The 18,022-nt window shown below is 38.5% G+C and overlaps 1 protein-coding gene across 7 annotated transcripts in view; it reads right to left on the bottom strand.

Moving 5' to 3' along the window:
• Positions 1 to 18,022, bottom strand: part of LOC122063739 (histone deacetylase 15) — a 56,252-nt gene that overhangs the window by 18,850 nt on the left and 19,380 nt on the right. For all 7 annotated transcript variants that reach the window (XM_042627440.1, XM_042627438.1, XM_042627441.1 and 4 more), the window contains 4 exons: positions 12,484 to 12,607; positions 12,248 to 12,373; positions 11,948 to 11,998; positions 5,486 to 5,554 (listed from right to left, as the gene is read on the bottom strand). In XM_042627440.1, the coding sequence (XP_042483374.1) occupies positions 5,486 to 5,554; positions 11,948 to 11,998; positions 12,248 to 12,373; positions 12,484 to 12,607 (370 nt within the window). The remainder of the gene's footprint in view (positions 1 to 5,485; positions 5,555 to 11,947; positions 11,999 to 12,247; positions 12,374 to 12,483; positions 12,608 to 18,022) is intronic.

The raw sequence follows: 18,022 nt of genomic DNA, 5'->3' as shown, positions 1-18,022 counted from the left end.
TCCCTTTTTTCCCCTAGTATATTATTTTTCTCTTTATAATTTAATATTTTATTCATCCAAAAAGAAAAGATGGCAATCTTTCCAACAAATCTCTTGATGAAAGAATGTGGTCGGCGTTACTTTTAAAGCAAGTTAACCTAGGAGGAATGTCCATATACGCTTCCTCCTCAAGTTCCCCATGAAAGAATGCATTATTCAAATCTAGTTGTTGAAGGTCCCAACCTAAGTTAACAGCGCAGAATAAGTGATGCGGATCCGGGTTCCAAGAACAGGAATCAAATCGCTTAATGTGCTAATGTTAGACACTCAATAAAATAAAGGCAATAACCAATGACAAGTTGTATTGACATAAAGTTTCAACTAAATGGCAGAAGTGTAATTAAACTGAAGTTTCCAATGAAGGTGGCAGTTTTGTAAATAAATAGAACTTTATAAGGGAGTGGCAGACTTGTAATTAGATGGAACTAAAGGCCAAGGCTACAATATGCTAGTAAAAGGGTAATTTAGGACTAGGGAGAAAATAGGACAACAAATTAAAAGAAATAAAAAGGTGAGGGTAGTATGGGAAAGCAACAATAATGGTGCTAAACAATAAAGAAAAAGAAAAAAAAAAACCCTCTTTTCTTCTTCTTCTTGTCGTAAGAACCAGAAAACTAGCGGAGGGCTTGCTGGTCTACGAGTGCGGTTACTCTTCCGATAAGAACCCAATCGGCCAGAACTTATAAAGGGAGTATTTTGACTCCTAATCTTCTTGATTGTAACCAGCAGTAGTTCGATTCACCGACCAGCTATGGAGATTGAAGCTCTGAAATCAAATCTGAGCGGCAAATTCAGGTAGTCAGAGTTGCAGGTCTTATTTCTCACAATAGGGGAATCAATAGGAGCTGAGGGTCTAGGGGTCAAGTCGTATATGTGAGGGCTTCCTTTGATCACGGCTTCGACCCAAACAGATCTCACACAAGAGAGCTTAAAGCACTTCAGTAGCGCTGCATCTATCGCGCAGAAACAGGGTATCTCAGATCAGAAAATTTAACAGCAGGAAAAATAAGAAAGGATTGGGAGGAGGAAGAAGAAGATAAGAAGGGGATAAAAAGAAGATTTCAGAGGGGGAGGAAAAGTAGGAATCCGATAGCCATGGGTCACACCCAAAATTCTCAACCAAGATTAATTCTTCAAAAACTAAAACTGAAACTTCTCCATTGCTTACATGTCCAATATAAAAGGAAAAATCAAACAATTAATGGAAACTACTTGAAAGGAAACTACTCTAAAATTAGAAGCTAGCTAATTTAAAAAGAAATTAATTCTAAAACAATAGAAAATCAAATCAAAAGATATTTCTTTCCTAAGTCCATCGTGCAACTGCATCAATAAGATAACACGGATTGTGTTCATCTTAGCCTTTGGAGAAAACGTCTCCTGGTAGTCAATCCCACAAGTCTGAGTCAAGCCCTTGGCAACAAGTCTAGCCTTGTAACAATCCACTATCCTATCAGCCTTCTGTTTAACTGTGAAGACCCACTAACAACCATTTTCTTCTGTGAGGAAAGACAAACTAGATCTCATGTGTCATTCTTCCTTAGAGTCTGTATCTCCTCAATCATAATAGCCTGCCATTGTGAGTCTGCACTTGCTTCCTTCTAGATATGGGGAATCGACACAGAGGACAGAGAGGACACAAAACTATAGTAAGGTGGAGGAAGTGCGTCATAAGAAACAGTTTTAGCAATAGGATGTAAAGTACAAGATCAAGTGCCTTTTCAAACAGCAATAGGCATCTCAAGAGAAGAGTCAACACTAACAATTGGAACATCAACAGGAGGGGAAAGAAAATTACCTAGGTCCGAGGGTACTAGATCATGTTCAAGAGGAGACGATTCACGTAAAGTATGAGTTGGATGTGTAGACTGGGTCTGTTGTTTGCAACCATAAACACACATCTATTGACAGGGCCGAGCCAAAGTAGGAGTGTCAGTCTCCCCCTGAAAAGGAATATTCGCAAGGACAACCAATGGTGGTGTAGCAAGTTCAAGAGGCGACACATCTTTCACTATAAAAGAAGATTCCCCTTAAGAGGTGGCGCAGTGTAGTAAGGCATAGATTTGTGAAAGATGACATCCATTGTAATAAATCGACATCGAGTAGGAGGGCAAAGACATTGATAGCCTTTCTGAGTGGGAGAATACCCCAAAAAAATGCACCGAATACCACGAGGATCAAACTTCCTGTGAGGATGATGACCACGAGCATAACAGACACCAGTCGAATAACTTAGGAGGAATAGGAAAAGCAGAAGAGCCCTGGAGAAGATCCAGAGGGGAGCAAAAGTCAAGGACCCAAGAAGACATTCGGCTAATCAGGAAAGAGGCAGTGAGAACCACATGGTCCACATCACTCCAAGTACTGGGAAGGAACATGAATCTCAAACATGAGCATGCTACCTCGCAAAGACAGTGATTCTTCCACTCGACAACACCATTTTGAGCCGGAGTATCAACACAATTGATCTGATTGACCATCCCATGAGCAGAAAGGTAAGTCTGAAAAGACCCTTCGAAGTATTCATGATCACTGTCACTTCGAAGAATCTTAATAGTAGCACCGAATTGGGTCTGCACCGTACAGTGAACTGCTGAAAGCAATGAAAGGCACCCCCTCGGTTTGCATCATATAAACCTAAGTGGTCCGAGAATGGCGGTCAATAAAATAGACAAACAACCGAAGACCATCAATAGACACATAACGAGATGGACCCCAACTATCAAAATGTATCAATGGAAAAGGAGTGGCACTCTTATTACCAGAAATAGAGTAAGTGATTTGATTTTGTTTGGCCAATACACATACCTCATAAGAAAATTGACTTAAACTACAATGTTTAGAAGGAAAAGGCCTAACTAAAGTCCCACAAGGAGGATGTCCCAACCGACAGTTCCACCAAGTAATTCAGAGATGGGAGGTGGCGTAGAAGATGTCTGAAAGCCTAACCAGAGACAAAATATGAGTCATCATCAAACAAATACAAACCACAACGCAACCTACCAGAACCAATCATTGCCCCTGTCACCAGAAACTAAAAAACACAATGAAATGAGAAAACTGTGACTTTGCGATTAAGACTGGAGGTAAGACTACTAAAATGGACAAGAAGTTAGTAGGAAAAGATGGAACATGCAAAACAGTTGAAACGGATAAGGTAGGATTACAGCTCATAGAGCCCTTTCCCAAATAATGGAATGAGACCCATTAGCCAATCCGACCTTACCATTACTAGAGCATGTATAGAGAAAAGAGCCAAAGCACCTGTCACATGATCTGATGCCCCGGAGTCTATAATCCACAAGGTGTTCTGAACAGACATACTATGCCCCCACAGCCTATTGGTGCTCTCACCGAGAGATCTGCTCTTGCTTCTGGCACTCATGCCTATAGTGTAGCCCCATAGTCTAGTGGCTCCTCTATCAGAGCTCTAGTGAATTGCGGCTACTGTGGTAAGGAGCATCATGCCAAAGAGCATTGCTGGAAGCTTTATGGCCGACCTGCTGATACAATTGGAAAAAATCGTGGAAAGGGTTGTGGTAATTTTAGTCAGGCCAACCGTACTGAGGTCCCAAACTCTGACACTACACCTAGTATCTCAACAACCTCTTTATCATATAATGAGCTTATTACCTTCCGGCATCTTCTGATGTGTATGGATCCCTTGCATCTGCAATTGTGAGTTTTATCCTCAAGTTGTATCATAGCATAGTCTTGCTCCAAGGTAGAAAAGGGAGACCAACTCAAAACTTGAGCCTGCAACTAGTCATATTTCACATTCAACCCTGCCACGAAGTCATAGACTCTGATCTTGTCTTCTCAATTCTGAAATCAAGTTACGTCAATAGGAGTGGTGGGAACATACTCCTCCTAGAAGTCCAACTCATGCCACAGAGTTTGCAACTCATAATAGTATTGTGACAGGGTTAGCCATTTTTGCTTCAGATCACGAACGTTCTGGTGCAGCTTGAATACCTTAACACCATTCCCTACCTGGGAGTAAATCTCTTATACAAAGTCCAACATCTTTGCAGTGGAATCAAGGAGGAGATAGCCACGAGCAATCTGTGGTTGTATAGAGTTGACAAGGAAAGCCATAACAAGAATTTTCACACTCCCATTTATAAATATCAATACTTGTGGTAGGCCGCTTTATGGTTCCACAAGATTTGATGGAGATACAAAATGAGTAGACCATATAAGATAGTTCGTACCATCAAGCTTAATAGCATATGGAGGGAATGTGGGAAGGGTGCTAGAGTTATCACCACCTATGGAAGTGATTGAGCTCGCAAACATGGTTACCACTCAAGGGGGCTGCAACAAGCTAATACACCAACCTAAGGTAGAAGAAGCACCAAAAGGAAGGGAAAACCCAAAAACAGTAAAGAGAGAGAGGCGAGAGAGCAAGAAATGGAGCCCTTAGGGTTTGGATGTAGGGCTCTAATACCATGTTGAATGCAGTAATGACTTGTGTCTAACTTGACACTAGCCCTCTTTATTCATAATAATGGAGAGAACGTTCTAGAATAACAAGGACCAATAAACCCTAAAGAACTTAAGGACCTGTTTGGATTCTAACATCCCTAAAACCCATTACTACAACATGACACATGAGCCTAAGGCTACCTATGCAAACATCGAGGCTTTGTTGGAGTGTGAACAAACTGACTCATGCAGACAGGGGCTACCATCTAGCCACTGAGGTGTCATGAGTCAACAATTTAAGTCCAATACTCTGATAGCTAGATGCAAGTAACCAGATATTTTAGGAGTAAACTACTAGGGAATACTATGTTAAACAAAGTGTCTTTTTAATGTTGGGGATGCAGCAACAGGAAAAGCGTTCCTTTTTCATCACAGGAAAAAAAAATTCTGAAAAGCTTTTACAACTATTAGCCGTATGAAGAAGGAGACTCTATGACACCCTTGAAACCCTCTTGTAACCAGAGCCTAATCATCAAATACTTACGAATGTCAGCATAAAGTCTGGAACAGGGTCTAAATTGCTCCTCTAATTGTCTTATATTCCTCTCCTTCCATAAACCTCATATAACAGAAAAGGGAATAAATACATAAAGTACTTCCTTCGATGTCTCTGATATTAAGTGTAACTGTAAGTAGACTCTTTCATCAATAAATTTACATGCATGCAAGCATACACATAGTTTTAGATCACAAGAGTATACAAAAAAAACTGCTCCCTTGTTTAAATTTATGAAATTCAATAGCTTGTGATCAAATAAGTAATGGAAAGGCGCAGCAAGTGCGCTTATATTTCAAAATGAAAATACAAAACATGAAATTATGCAACGTATAAGCAAGACATGATTTTATATTAACTAAGAGAAAGAACATTTTCTTCTTCTCCAATCATCTCCAGGAAATACTCTCTAAGCTAGTCTGCAAGTTCACTCCACTTTAAACGATAGAAATAATTAAATACCTCATCAGCTGCTCCTGTACCAGGGTAGAATCTTCCTCCTTCGTGCCTATGTAAGGAAATATACAACACCTAATCCAGTGCATTCAGTAAAGAATTAAAAATTGAACCAATATTTCAAGGGCAGAAGTAGAACAATGTCATGAACTTTCCTCAAAGGGCCAAAAACCAACAACTCAATGGCAAATGTGACAACAGGCATTTATATGTATAAAATATTATAATCATCAATCATAACTTTAGCCAAGCCATTTTGCATGGATCCCAGAATTTTACATTTTCCACCATATGCTAAGGTGTTCCTTGGAAGCGATGTGCTGTACTATTACCCAGGCATAGTGAATAGTGAGAAAGGATTAGCTAGGGCGTCCCCTATAAGCGACGCACCACTTCGACGCCTGGTTTTGGTGACAAGTGGGCAAAGCTCCTTGCACCATGGACTAGTGTAGGTAAAGAAGCAAGTCTTAATGCGTAGGATTATATTACTATCCTGGACCATAGGACCTTTAGCGGAAAAGAGTTAGAATTGGCAGATATAATCAGAAGAGGAAGAATTAGCATAGCTTGTATACAAGAGACTAGATGGAAGAGGAAAAAAACCAAGAAATTAAATGAAAATGAACTTTGGTATACTCTGGATAAAAATACAGAAGAAGGGTCAAAATAGTAGTAGATAAAGATTTAAAAAATGATACTGTAGATGTTAAAAGAATTGTCAACAGGAAAGTATCCATCAAACATGTGTCAGGTAATCATATAATTAGTGCTCACGAACCCCAAATCAGATTACATAAAAATACTAAGAAACAAATTTGGGAACACATGGCTAGCTTAGTTTAAGGAATCACTCGAGGAGAAAAGATAATAATACGGGGAGATTCAAATAGACATTTTGTAAGAGGTAGTAGAGATTATGAAATAACTCATGGAGGATATTTTTTGGGAGAGCAATGAGGAGGGGACTTAGTATTAGAGTTTGTTGCGAATTATGATTTATCAATAATAAACATGCTTTGAAAAGAGAGAGAACATTTAATAACCTTCAAAAGTGGGCAAAATAGTAGCAAACAGATTTCTTTTTAACTAGAAGGGCCGATACGTTATTATGCAAAGATTGTCAGGTTATAATAGCAGTGAGCTTAACCATGCAACATAAAATAACAGTCATATGAGAATATTTCCCTAGCATACAGATGACGGAACTTAAAATGAGAAAACTTCAAGACATTAAATGATAACTTAGTAACAGATGAAGGTGGGACTTTGATGGAGACACTAAATGCAAACGAAATTAATCTAGGGAAACTTGGTTATGGAATGACAAAGTTCAAGCAGCCATTAAGGCTAAAAAAATCTAGTTTTAAAAACTGCCAAAGAGGATTTAAAAAGATAAAATATGCTAGAAATGAAACTAAGAATATAATAGGAAAAGCAAGAACTAAAAAATATAAGGATCACTATGACAACCTGAGCCACGGTTCTAAATCTCATCTCAGTATGTCATTTCGGTCAATAGCCTCTCACATGAGGTAGTGAAATGACCAGCCGACACCTCCCCTTGGATGCCCAGCACGGGGACCACGGAGCTTGGCAGCAAAACCCTTCCCTTTATTTTATTAAATCTTATTTTTATTTCCAACCGAAATCAGCAAAATATCAAATTTCACCGAAACATGCTTTTTTTCTGTGAATTTCAGTTAGCCATTTCAGGGGGCAAACGGCCGAAATGACCGAAATTTCGACAAAATAATGTATTTTAGTGACCGAGATTACGCTACTTCTGGTTTCGTCTCGGGCATGTCAAAACCAGTGGAATTTCATCGATATTTCAGTGAAATTGTGAACTGTGTTTTGAGCACAAAGGACGGAGAAAAAGATACCTATAAATTAGCAATAAAATGAGAGAAAGATAGTGTAGATATTTCAACCATATTAGATGAATTAAAAAGTGGAGATGATACTGTAATAAAAGTGACGATGATAAATACAAATAAAACAACTATTTCTACAATTTACAGATGCAGTTGCATTAGACATTAATCCCGTATGGAGGACAAAGCACAAGCTTGGGAGGCCCATAAGGTGTTGGTGGTGGTCCAATGGGCTGAAACTGACTTTTGGGTAGTTATATTATAGGTTGGGCCTTTATTTTTTGGGTTTCCTTGTAATAGGCCTAATTTATAAGCCTCATGAAGTGGGGATTAGTACATGACACTAATACTTAATTGTAGAAGGAAACTTAATAGTTAGATAGAATTCTGTTTTGAGTTTATTTACTTTATTGAGTGTGTTATAGTGGTTAGGAGTCTTTTAATGAGGCAACGAACTTGAGAAGGTCCTTATATTTGTAATACACACCCCCATCAATTAGAAATGATTTAGGAAAAGAATATGCATTTTTTTTTTTAAGTTTTGGTGTTGTTGAGCAATGCATATGGGATTGGTATCCCATGCCTAATTTAATATATTTTTCTTATGTTCTATTCTTCTCGCTTCTTCTTACCAAGCAAAGATTGATCTGATGTGGATCCAGGTTCCAAAAATCGGACACGGATCGCTTATGGGCCCACAATTAACAACTAAACCAGTTTTCAAAGAAGTGGCGGCATTCTTGTAAATTCAGGAACAACATTTTTGCACTTGGGGATAGGAACTCAAGCACTTGAAAGTGAAGAAAACAAATAATGAGGTCAAAGTAGTCAAACTGGAGTTAAAACTTCAGAGTAGAGGGGTGATCTGGAATTACGAAAGGGAAAAGGGAATAATAAAGAAGGGCTTAGTCGTAAATATCACTAATTAGGTCACTTAAGCAATAAAAAAGAAGTCGTCATCTCCTTCCTTGCGATCTAACAGAACCAGCGAAGGTAAGGGATAACTACTCTGACCACGAAACCCCCAAATAGGAGACTGAATCAAACTGAGGAGTAGGGCCTTGAAATTGCAACTCATCACCCTGCGAAACTCCGGTGATAATCCAGTGAAACAGCCCTCAAACCATCAAAGGAAGTTACCATTATCTGATCCTGGCGGACTCGTGAAAGCAGCAACAGCTTCTGAGTTCGATCATTCAGTACTGTGTGTATTTCGAGCTAAGAATCAGATGGAGAAATCAACCTTAAGCATAGAAACTTCGCTCCAGATCTCACAAAGAACTGGCAAGGACCGTAGAGATCAGTTCCGATTCAGTTGCAGGTGTCGCTCGGTTCAGATCTGTAAATTGCAGGAGTCACTAGAAACAGGATAGATAGCACAACGGCAGCAACAAGAAGTAGGGAAGAAAAGAGAGAAGGAAGATCAGAAAAGGAAAGAAGATCAAAGGGGGATGGAGGGAGTTGCAGGCCTGTCAGCAGCCATGGTTCTAAATGAAAAAAAAAAAAAACCTTAAATCAATTTCAATTCTTCCAATCTAAATTCTTCTCCATTACATGCCTATATAAAGAAAAATAAAAGCATAACATCAGAAGCTAATTAAAAATGGAAACTAACTTATTTGGCAACTGAAATAAAAATTCAATATCCCTACTAAACTTGACCACACCCTACACTAATAATTAAAGAAACAAAATTACTAAATTAATTCCAATATTTCCCACGCCTAACTGCATCACGATCTCATGTTCTGTCCGGTTCTGGTACAGTTCCGGTTCCTATTCGGGTTTTGTATTCGGTTCTTATTTGGTATCAATATCCAGTTTTAAATTTTTCTGCTATGCAGGCTATGCAGAAGACAAAATACAAATGCTCATTCACTAGGTTGTTGGTCTACCCCAACAAAAGAGGGTTTTAAACTTAGACTATAACTATAACTCTATAAGATAATTTAAGTGATTAATTATGTCAGTATTCTATTTAAGTTACGTCAAGTGTTTAGTTTTTAAAAGAGGAAAAAGTTAAATCAAGTTTCTATTGCTAATAGTGCAACTTTACCATTGTGCCACAAGCTACTTACTAAATAAAAACAATACAAGTAATAGTGTTTTAGAAAATTGTACTAACCATCGAGAAATCAGAAATTATAAATACATACTAAAATTAGAGTGTCTAAAGGAAAAGAAGATGAAAATCGGTAAAGCGGTAGGTGTAGATGGTATTCTAGTAGAGGTGTAGAAGAGCTTCGAAATTAGTGGAATAACATGGCTAACTAAGTTGTTTAATAGGATTATGAACACAAATGTCAAGTGCATGTGAGGAGAAACATTGTGGTTTTGATTCATATAAAAAAGGAATATTCAAAGCTATAATAACTATCGAGGAATAAAACTTCTTAATCATACTATGAAATTTTGGGAGAAAGCAATTGAAACCCACCTGAGAGAAGAAACTAATATTTTGAATAACAAATTTTGGTTTTACGCTAGGAAAATCAACTATAAATGCTATTTATTTGCTTATAAAACTAATGAAAAAATTTAGAGAAAACAAAAAGAATCTCCACATGATCTTAATTGACTTAGAAAAATATTATGATAGAGTCCCTAGAAACAAAAGCAAAGATAAATGCAAAGTTGGAATTATAGATAACAATTTTGGAATCAAAAAAATTTTAAAAATAAATAAATAAATAATAATAATAATAAATGTGTAAGTTTCATGGTTCGAAATTTCTGTTGAAATAACCGAAATTTCGCGAAATACTTTGGTTTCAAGAAGCCTTGAAACGAAACAGGGGTGGATTCTGTAGAGTTCAACTCAACTTTTTTTTTTTTTTCCATTTCGACTAAAATCCGGGTCATTTGGTTTATTTCAGCAAAAATTCAACTCAATTCGGTAAGATTTTCTGAAATTTCGATTCATCTCAGAAAAATTTCGAGCTTTTGCCCACTTTCAACTGAGAACTCCAGGACTACTAGAAAACCTCCATCTTTTGGCGAAGTCCTTCATTTTTCTACTGAAGTAAGACTTTTTGATCAACTGTGGAGCATCCACTTCAACATTTGGGAGGATTTGAAGCATCATTTGTCACAATTTCCCCAAATTTCAAAAGTTCCACCTATAGGGCTCTTGTAATGGACTTTGAGAGATTCTTCAAGCAAATGATGACATGGCTATCAAACGTCATAGAACCCAAAAGACTACTTAAAGGTACAAATATGTTTAAAGATGCTTATTTGGTGATCTTCCTAAAGTTTTTGGCCAAAATATTATCATTTGATGCCACAATCAAAATTGCTAACCGAAATGTACCAGATTTTGGCCAAATTTCGACCATAAGTGGGGAAGGTGAAAACCGATGATAGGGAGATACCTAGGCTCAATCATAAATAAAGAAGAAAAAATAGGGAGGATGATGTTGTATAAGGAATTAGAATGGATATGGATGGACATGATTTTTTCTAGATCTTCTATCTGTGATACCGCTAGCAAGTTTGCTTTTTGTGCCACGATCAACAATATCCGGATAAAGAGAAACCTTCGTAGATAGACTTCCAACTCATGCTACTTCAAAAAGATTTGGAATGCCATCTTCTTTGATGTTGGCTCTAAGCTCCGGTTACTTCACCACAAGCTTGTCTCTAATACCCCAAGGAACATGCTCATTGTTGTGTCCTGGGGTCTTCCCCCTCCACCCTTCTCTACCCCCTTTTAGGGTTTTGCCACCCCTCTTGTAGACTCATTTCCCTTTTCTTTCGCCTTCGGCCTTGTGGAATCTTTCTTTTCCCTTCTCTTGGTTAATGAATTTCTATTCACCCAAAAAAAAGTGTGATCGACTTATTATTTGAAAACTCAAAGAAATTTTTTATAGGACAATTATATGACCAGCAATGATGTTGGAGCTGAAATCTAGGTAGTGAAAAAAACAATATATATACAAACTTTAATGTAGTTGAAATAAGGATGTTGAGGTGAATAAATGGTAAAACTAGAAAGGATAAAATAAGGAATGAACAAATTAGAGCTAATTTAGGAATAGCTCCGATACATGATAAGTTATGAAAAAGTCATTTGAGGTGGCATAAACATGTGCAACGGAAGCCTTTAAATGCTCCGATACAAGAAGGTAATTTGACTCCGATTGAAGGAGCTAAAAGAGGCGGGTAGACCTAAAATGACTCGAGATGAAGTGGTGAGGAAAGACACGCATAGCTTAAGACTATTAACAAATATGGCTTTGAATAGGGATTGGACAAAAAGTATTCAACTGACCCCATTTAGTTGGGATATGGCTGAGTTGAGTTGTATCATTCAAAACATACAAAATTGAATTATCCTATTATTTTTTATTTAAAAACAGCCAAGAACTTAGGTGAGCCATCAGTTAATCGGATTAAATATAATTGCAAAACTCAGGTCCCTTCTACCCCATGTTAAGAGATACTTTAGATGAAGTGTGGCAATGGCATTTTTGCATTTCTAATGCTTTCCCCACAAAATTGTTAAGCTAATGCAAGGACCAATTTTATCAGCATAAATGAAACAAATCCAACATATGATGAGCCTAGATATGCTTATTATGTTGGAGCTTACTGATTTGTTTGCCTCAAATATCTCTTGTGTCCCATTTCCATGATGAACATCCTGCAAACATGGAATAAATTAATGATGTATACTTCAAAACTGGAAGAACTGCATGCATACTGAAGCAATCTCAAATCTAGACAGATGAAGCAGGAAAGCAAGCAAGGCCATATCTCAACCAGTTGACAACACAACTCAACCATAAAGTTGGGTGTTTGTATCCAACATATAAACCAAATGAGAACGGGTCTGTGCCCAGGAGGGGGTGGGTACAGTGCAAAATGGACAACAGAGATAAGCATACATTACCCAATCAACAATTAGCACTTTCTTGGCACCTGAACTCTGAGCAGCTAATGCAGCAACTGCTGCATTATTATGAAGACAGAACCCCATGGCTTGTCTGATACCCGCATGATGACCGGGAGGCCTAACCTGAACCACGGAAACAGTTTAAGAAGTTAGGATCAATGGCAACGTACAACCATTCCCTATTACCATAAAAGCATTTGATAAAGATTTAACATGTGGGAAGTTCTTCCTACCAAAGCAAAACCATTCTTGGCATTTCCAGTCATAATCTCTGAAGCAAGATCTGCACACAATCCAGCTGCAAGCCTTGCGGCGGATGCTGAGTGTTCATTAGCATATGTGTCTGGAGTGAAATAGCTGTAAATCACGTGCAACAAACCAATGTCAAACTCCAGTGGTCCATCCACAAACCACAAAGCTTTTGATGCCACACACACACACAAGATAATGTAGCCCTAGATCAGTACTTTAGACCAAACTGACCTTCACAGTATGGAAATAAGAAAATAAGAGGTATATAGAGAAAATACTAGGAAATAGCAGGGTTCAGTCTCATATTTTTTGGTTGTTCCCTGAAGATGCCAAAAGGCTAACATGTTAATGGCATATCTGATATATCCCCTTTTGGAAGGAAGGGGAAATTTCTCTGGTAATGTGTACTAATAGCATCTTATTTTTGTGTATTTGGAAGGGAAGTAACAACAGGCTCTTCCAAAACAAGCAAGTGGATATTGGGTAAGTGATTGATAAATATCAAATGTAGGGTTAGTCATAGGGATGTAAACAGATAGTCGAAAATCCATATTTGTTTCGGGGAATCCGTAATATGAAAATCACTATCCAGAAACTACCCGAATTTGTCTGATAACTAATCGGATACGAATATGATAATCCCCATTTTCGATTATTATCTGATTCATTTAACTATCCGATGATAATAAAATATCAGTATCCATCTAACTAATTAAGTGACCTTATTGGATTTTAAAATCCATATGTTTCTCTCCCTATTTTCCTCTTTGATCGTTCCAACTTCTCACTATTACTATGAGTCGCGTGAGATGAAAAGCCTCCCACAGCAGAGCGCTGAATGAGGCCTGAAACCTGAAAACAATCACTAAGGCTTAAGCACCTCTCTATGACCATTCGAACCGATTAATAACTGGATTATACGATTAGTGATCGAATTTGGAATCGGAAGTAATTTTCATCTTCGGACCCCGAACGGATAAACGGTTCGAATACGGATATTAAATTTGTAGACGGATTCAGAACAGAATTGTCCTATCCAAGCTGAATTTGACCCGTTTACATCTCTAGTTAGTCATTGGGCGGTAGCTCATGATTTGTTTAAAGATATGCCAGCAGATCAGCTGTTTAGATACTGGTCCCTCAGATATTGAGGGATAATTAGACTTTGGCATGTAAGAGTGGTTGAAGTCTTCACAGGGCCCAAAGGTGACTGAGACTCTAGAAGAGCAGAGAGCTGTTCACTCCAAGGACTGGAGAATATTTGTTGTTAAACACACACATAAGCAAGGGGTGTCTCCAAGTATAGTGGAAGGGGATTAAGACAATGTGACTAAATGGGTGACAGTTTTGAGAGGGCAACCACGGCATTATGGACATTTACTAAGGCCAATCCATCAGATAGCAGCTCAAATCAACTTACAGTTTCATTGGCAACCTAGAAGTGGAAACAAGGTCACAGATCGGTTGGCTAAGCAAGGGTTGTCAAACCCCAAACTTGTTTGGAAATTCTGTTCCCTTGAGCATTCCCCTGAGAAGCATGATGTTGGCACTTGACAGGATTCTGATTTGCTGTTAATTCCTAGAACCTTTTGGATTGTCTCAATATTAAAGCTGATGAATCTCATTTTGAAGTCTGACATCACGTATGATGAAGATTTTGAAGCAGATGAGGTCCTCTCCACTAAGAATCATCACAAAGGCAGGGATCTAATTAACTGCTAATTTCTGGAGACTTCCAATCACCTCCATGTTAAAGCTGATGAATCTCATTTTAAGTCTAACTTGATCTTGAAGGTGCAGATCCAATAAAAAGGGTGTACCCAGTGCATGAGGCTCCCACCACTGTTGCTCTGGGGAGGGTCATAATGTACTCAGCTTTACCCCCACTTCAGGGAGAGGCTGTTACCCGACTCAAACCCGTGACCACTATGACGCAATGGAGCAACCTTACTGTTGTGCAGATCCAATAATATGATAAACTAGAGAGTGGATAGTTTGGTTGACTAGCAGAATGAAACAGATCAACATGAAATAAACCACTTGTGCGGACGTGTAAAGAGGCATGGACTCTAGTATGACCTCAAATAGAGTTGTTTAGAGGCATGGATGCATATAGATGACCCCACTTAGGTGGAATGTTTCTGAAATGGTGTTGTGTTCCTTTCTTTTTATTTTTTCCTCTCACGGATCTATGTAGGCGACCCCATTTAATTAGGAAAAGGCTGAGGTGGTGTTGTTGTTGCTGTTGTTTGTGTTGGCCACTATTGGCTAATATACGGCATCACGGTCAATTTTGGTGCCACCACCCCTCGAGCGATCAAGGGTATCAGTAAAAACATCTCTTAACCGCCACTAAGTTTCTTTGGAGGACAATCCTTTCAAAGAAAGAAGAAAGGCTTTGTGCGTTCTTGTTCTAGTACCTCTGTTTGGATGGAAAGGGAGTGAAGTTTTGCGCATTCTTGTTCTAGTGTCTCCTCTAGAAGTTGTTCATTGTTCTTCGGAGAAGAGGAAACCATGATTGTTGGTTTAAGGCGATCGAAGAATAAGAACTGAGCTAGAGGTAGAAAATGATGAACAGTGAAGAGAAGGGTTTTGTGTTAAACCCTCTTTAAAAGGAGGAAGTAAAGTTTCCCAAGGAATTAGTCATAATTACACCGTCTATTAGGATAAGCGTCCTACACTGTCATTATGACTTCAATCTTGGAAATTGATTGACGTATGTCAATCAAAAATCTCAGATTTTTAACTTTCAAAAGAACCACCAAATTTTTAAAGGGGCAAAAGGGTCATAATCCTTCAAACTTTTGGCCAATAAATGGCTTCGTACGAAGAATTATGCGGCGGAAATGTTGGTGCCTTAATTTAAAGAAGGTTTATGGTCATTGTAGAGGACAGTCAGCCAATCAAATGAAAGGAGGAGGATCATGCGGCAACAAAGAGAATTTAGACACGTCTCAAAAATAAGGCTATTTCTTTCGCAGACAAGTGTCCTTCAGTCACAAAAGGGTTTGTTTGAAAAGGATTAAGAGTGCAAGAGAGTGGGAACAATTACCAAAGTTGTACGTTTGAAATTGGAGGACTATTTAAGCAGTGTTAAGACAACGTGGAGGGATCCAACACTTGAAGACAAAAACCCCATATGTTATCTTTTAGATAGAATTAGAATTAGTTTATTTTCCATTTTCTTTATCTTTTTAGAGAGTTTCATGTTTAAGGAACTTAGTTTTTCAATAAAAATCCTAGTTACTTATCAATTCTATTGTCTAAACCTTGACACTGGAGAATCAAAAGTCCTTGGAGCAATCAAAGCATAAGGAAAAACTCATTTTGCTTGACCAGAAGTCAGATGTAATATTGAGTTCTCAAGAGAGCTAGCACCTGCACATAAAGATTACGGCCTGTGTGTTCAGCATATTAAAGGGAAACCGGCCAACTTCTCATGATAAGAACATGTCCAGTGTATATGACTTAGAAAATTTCTTCACCCTCAAGCAGAGTGGAAAATCTATCGGTGACTATTATGGTTCCTTGAAAGGCATGTGGGAAGAACTCAATGTGTACCAACCATTACCAAACATATTGAAGTCCTTAAATCTCAATGTGATGACTTTTTGGTTGCAAAATTTTTATCTGGATTAGACTCTTAACATTTCACTAGTGAAAAGCCAAATTCTTGCCAACAGGATGATACCATCCATAAATGAGGGATTTTTTTCAGATTCAGTGTATTGCGTCTCCCTCCTTAACCAAATCGGCTTCATCCTCATATAGCAATAATTAAGTCCATATAAATAGTAGGTCCGGGCCGTGGCCACAGCACCGGTTATCTGGAAGAGGTCGCGGTTCATGGGGAGGCCAAGACCATGGCGGTTGTCAAGGCACAGGACAATCACTAGATCAAGGTACATGCCAATGTACTCATTGTGATAAGATGAATCAAAGTACTGATACATGGGCGAAGCATGGTAAACCTGAGTGGGCTCAACAACTGTCTACTACTACTACTACTCTTACATCTGATCAAAACTCAACTGTGACACCATCCTCGGACACCATCAAGCTCATAACTCTAGAAGTAGTTTGTTTCTTCTTTACGCAATGAACTCAATCAATTATAAAAGTGTCTTCAACAGGTTTGAGACATCTGCCTCTACATCCACTACTACAATCGCTTATTCAGTACCTCCCCTGCTAATAACACCAACACATGGACAATTGTAGCTGGTGCCACTTCTCATATGACTCGTAAGTCCCATGTACTCTCTTCACTTCAGAAGATTAATCACCCCTCCAGCATCATTCTTGTCGATGGCTTGTCTACTTAGGTGTCAACTTCTGGTTGTGTTACATTATCATGTCTTGCTATGTTGAAACTTACACTTCATGTTCCTAACATACCCATAAATCCTATCTCTGTTAGTCAACTGACTACAGATTTCAACTATTCTGTAACATTTTATTCTACTTGTGTTTTTCAGGATCTCCATGCAAGGAAGACGATTGGTGAAGAGCGTGAGACTCTATTACTTCGATGGCGGTGCTCCTACCTTGGCTTCTACAGTTTCCAGTGTGTCTTCCCTCAGTGACATTACCGGTTAGAAAAGCTTTCTCTTTCTAACCTCCAGCATATTGTTCACCATTGCATGCATATCTCTCAACTTGAGTGTGAAGAATGTAAGCTTGGAAAACATCATCGTGCTTCATTCCCCTCCCATGATGTCTCTCAGAGTTCCTACTTATTTTCTTTAGTTCATTATGACATTTGGGGTTTGTGCCATGTCAAGAGTCAGTTAGGTTTCTTTTATTTTGTTACCTTTGTTGATAATCACTCTCAAATGACTCGGTTATATTTGTTAAGAGATCGATCAGAATTTGTCTGCTTATAAACAATTTTATAATAAAATAAAGACTTAGCTCAGTGTGTTAATTAGTGTTTTCCACTCTGATAATGCCCTTGACTATACTCAACAAAAAAAAGTCATTCACGGTTTGGGTTGAAAATATCAACACAAAAATCCTTTCACTCAAATCGTGTAAGTCTTGTGCACATGAAGAAATTTCGTGTTCGTGATTGAGATTTGTGCAATCTTTGTATGAATCTCGTGACTTGGTTGCCAATACCAAAGTTCAGCTTGGTATTCCATAAAAGCTGAATACTGGACGTTTAGTTTAGCAGTTACTAGTGGCAACACATCCCTATTTCAGGGACATCTGTGTTAAGAAGGTCCAGGGATCACTGATTAGTTGAATGAGCCCCTCCCTCCGGCCTATCATTCATTGGTCGACCCAGCTGGCGGGCTCCTCCATCTCCTGCGTCTCCATGGTGGGATCCCTTCTGCCAAGTCTGCTGTTAGGAGTCCCTCTAGTCGAATCAATAATCAATAGAAGTCCCTCTTAGTCGTAGATGCCCATGCTTTGATTCAAAACCCCTAGTCAGTGATTAATCCCCAGGAAGATCGGAGTATTGAATTCCTCCTCCCTTCAGTCCAGATATTTTGGAACCCCTCCCAGCAACAAACA

The sequence above is a fragment of the Macadamia integrifolia genome, unplaced genomic scaffold (genome assembly GCF_013358625.1).
Source record: "Macadamia integrifolia cultivar HAES 741 unplaced genomic scaffold, SCU_Mint_v3 scaffold1439, whole genome shotgun sequence".
Taxonomy (NCBI): domain Eukaryota; kingdom Viridiplantae; phylum Streptophyta; class Magnoliopsida; order Proteales; family Proteaceae; genus Macadamia; species Macadamia integrifolia.
This window is presented reverse-complemented; position numbering and strand designations above follow the sequence as displayed.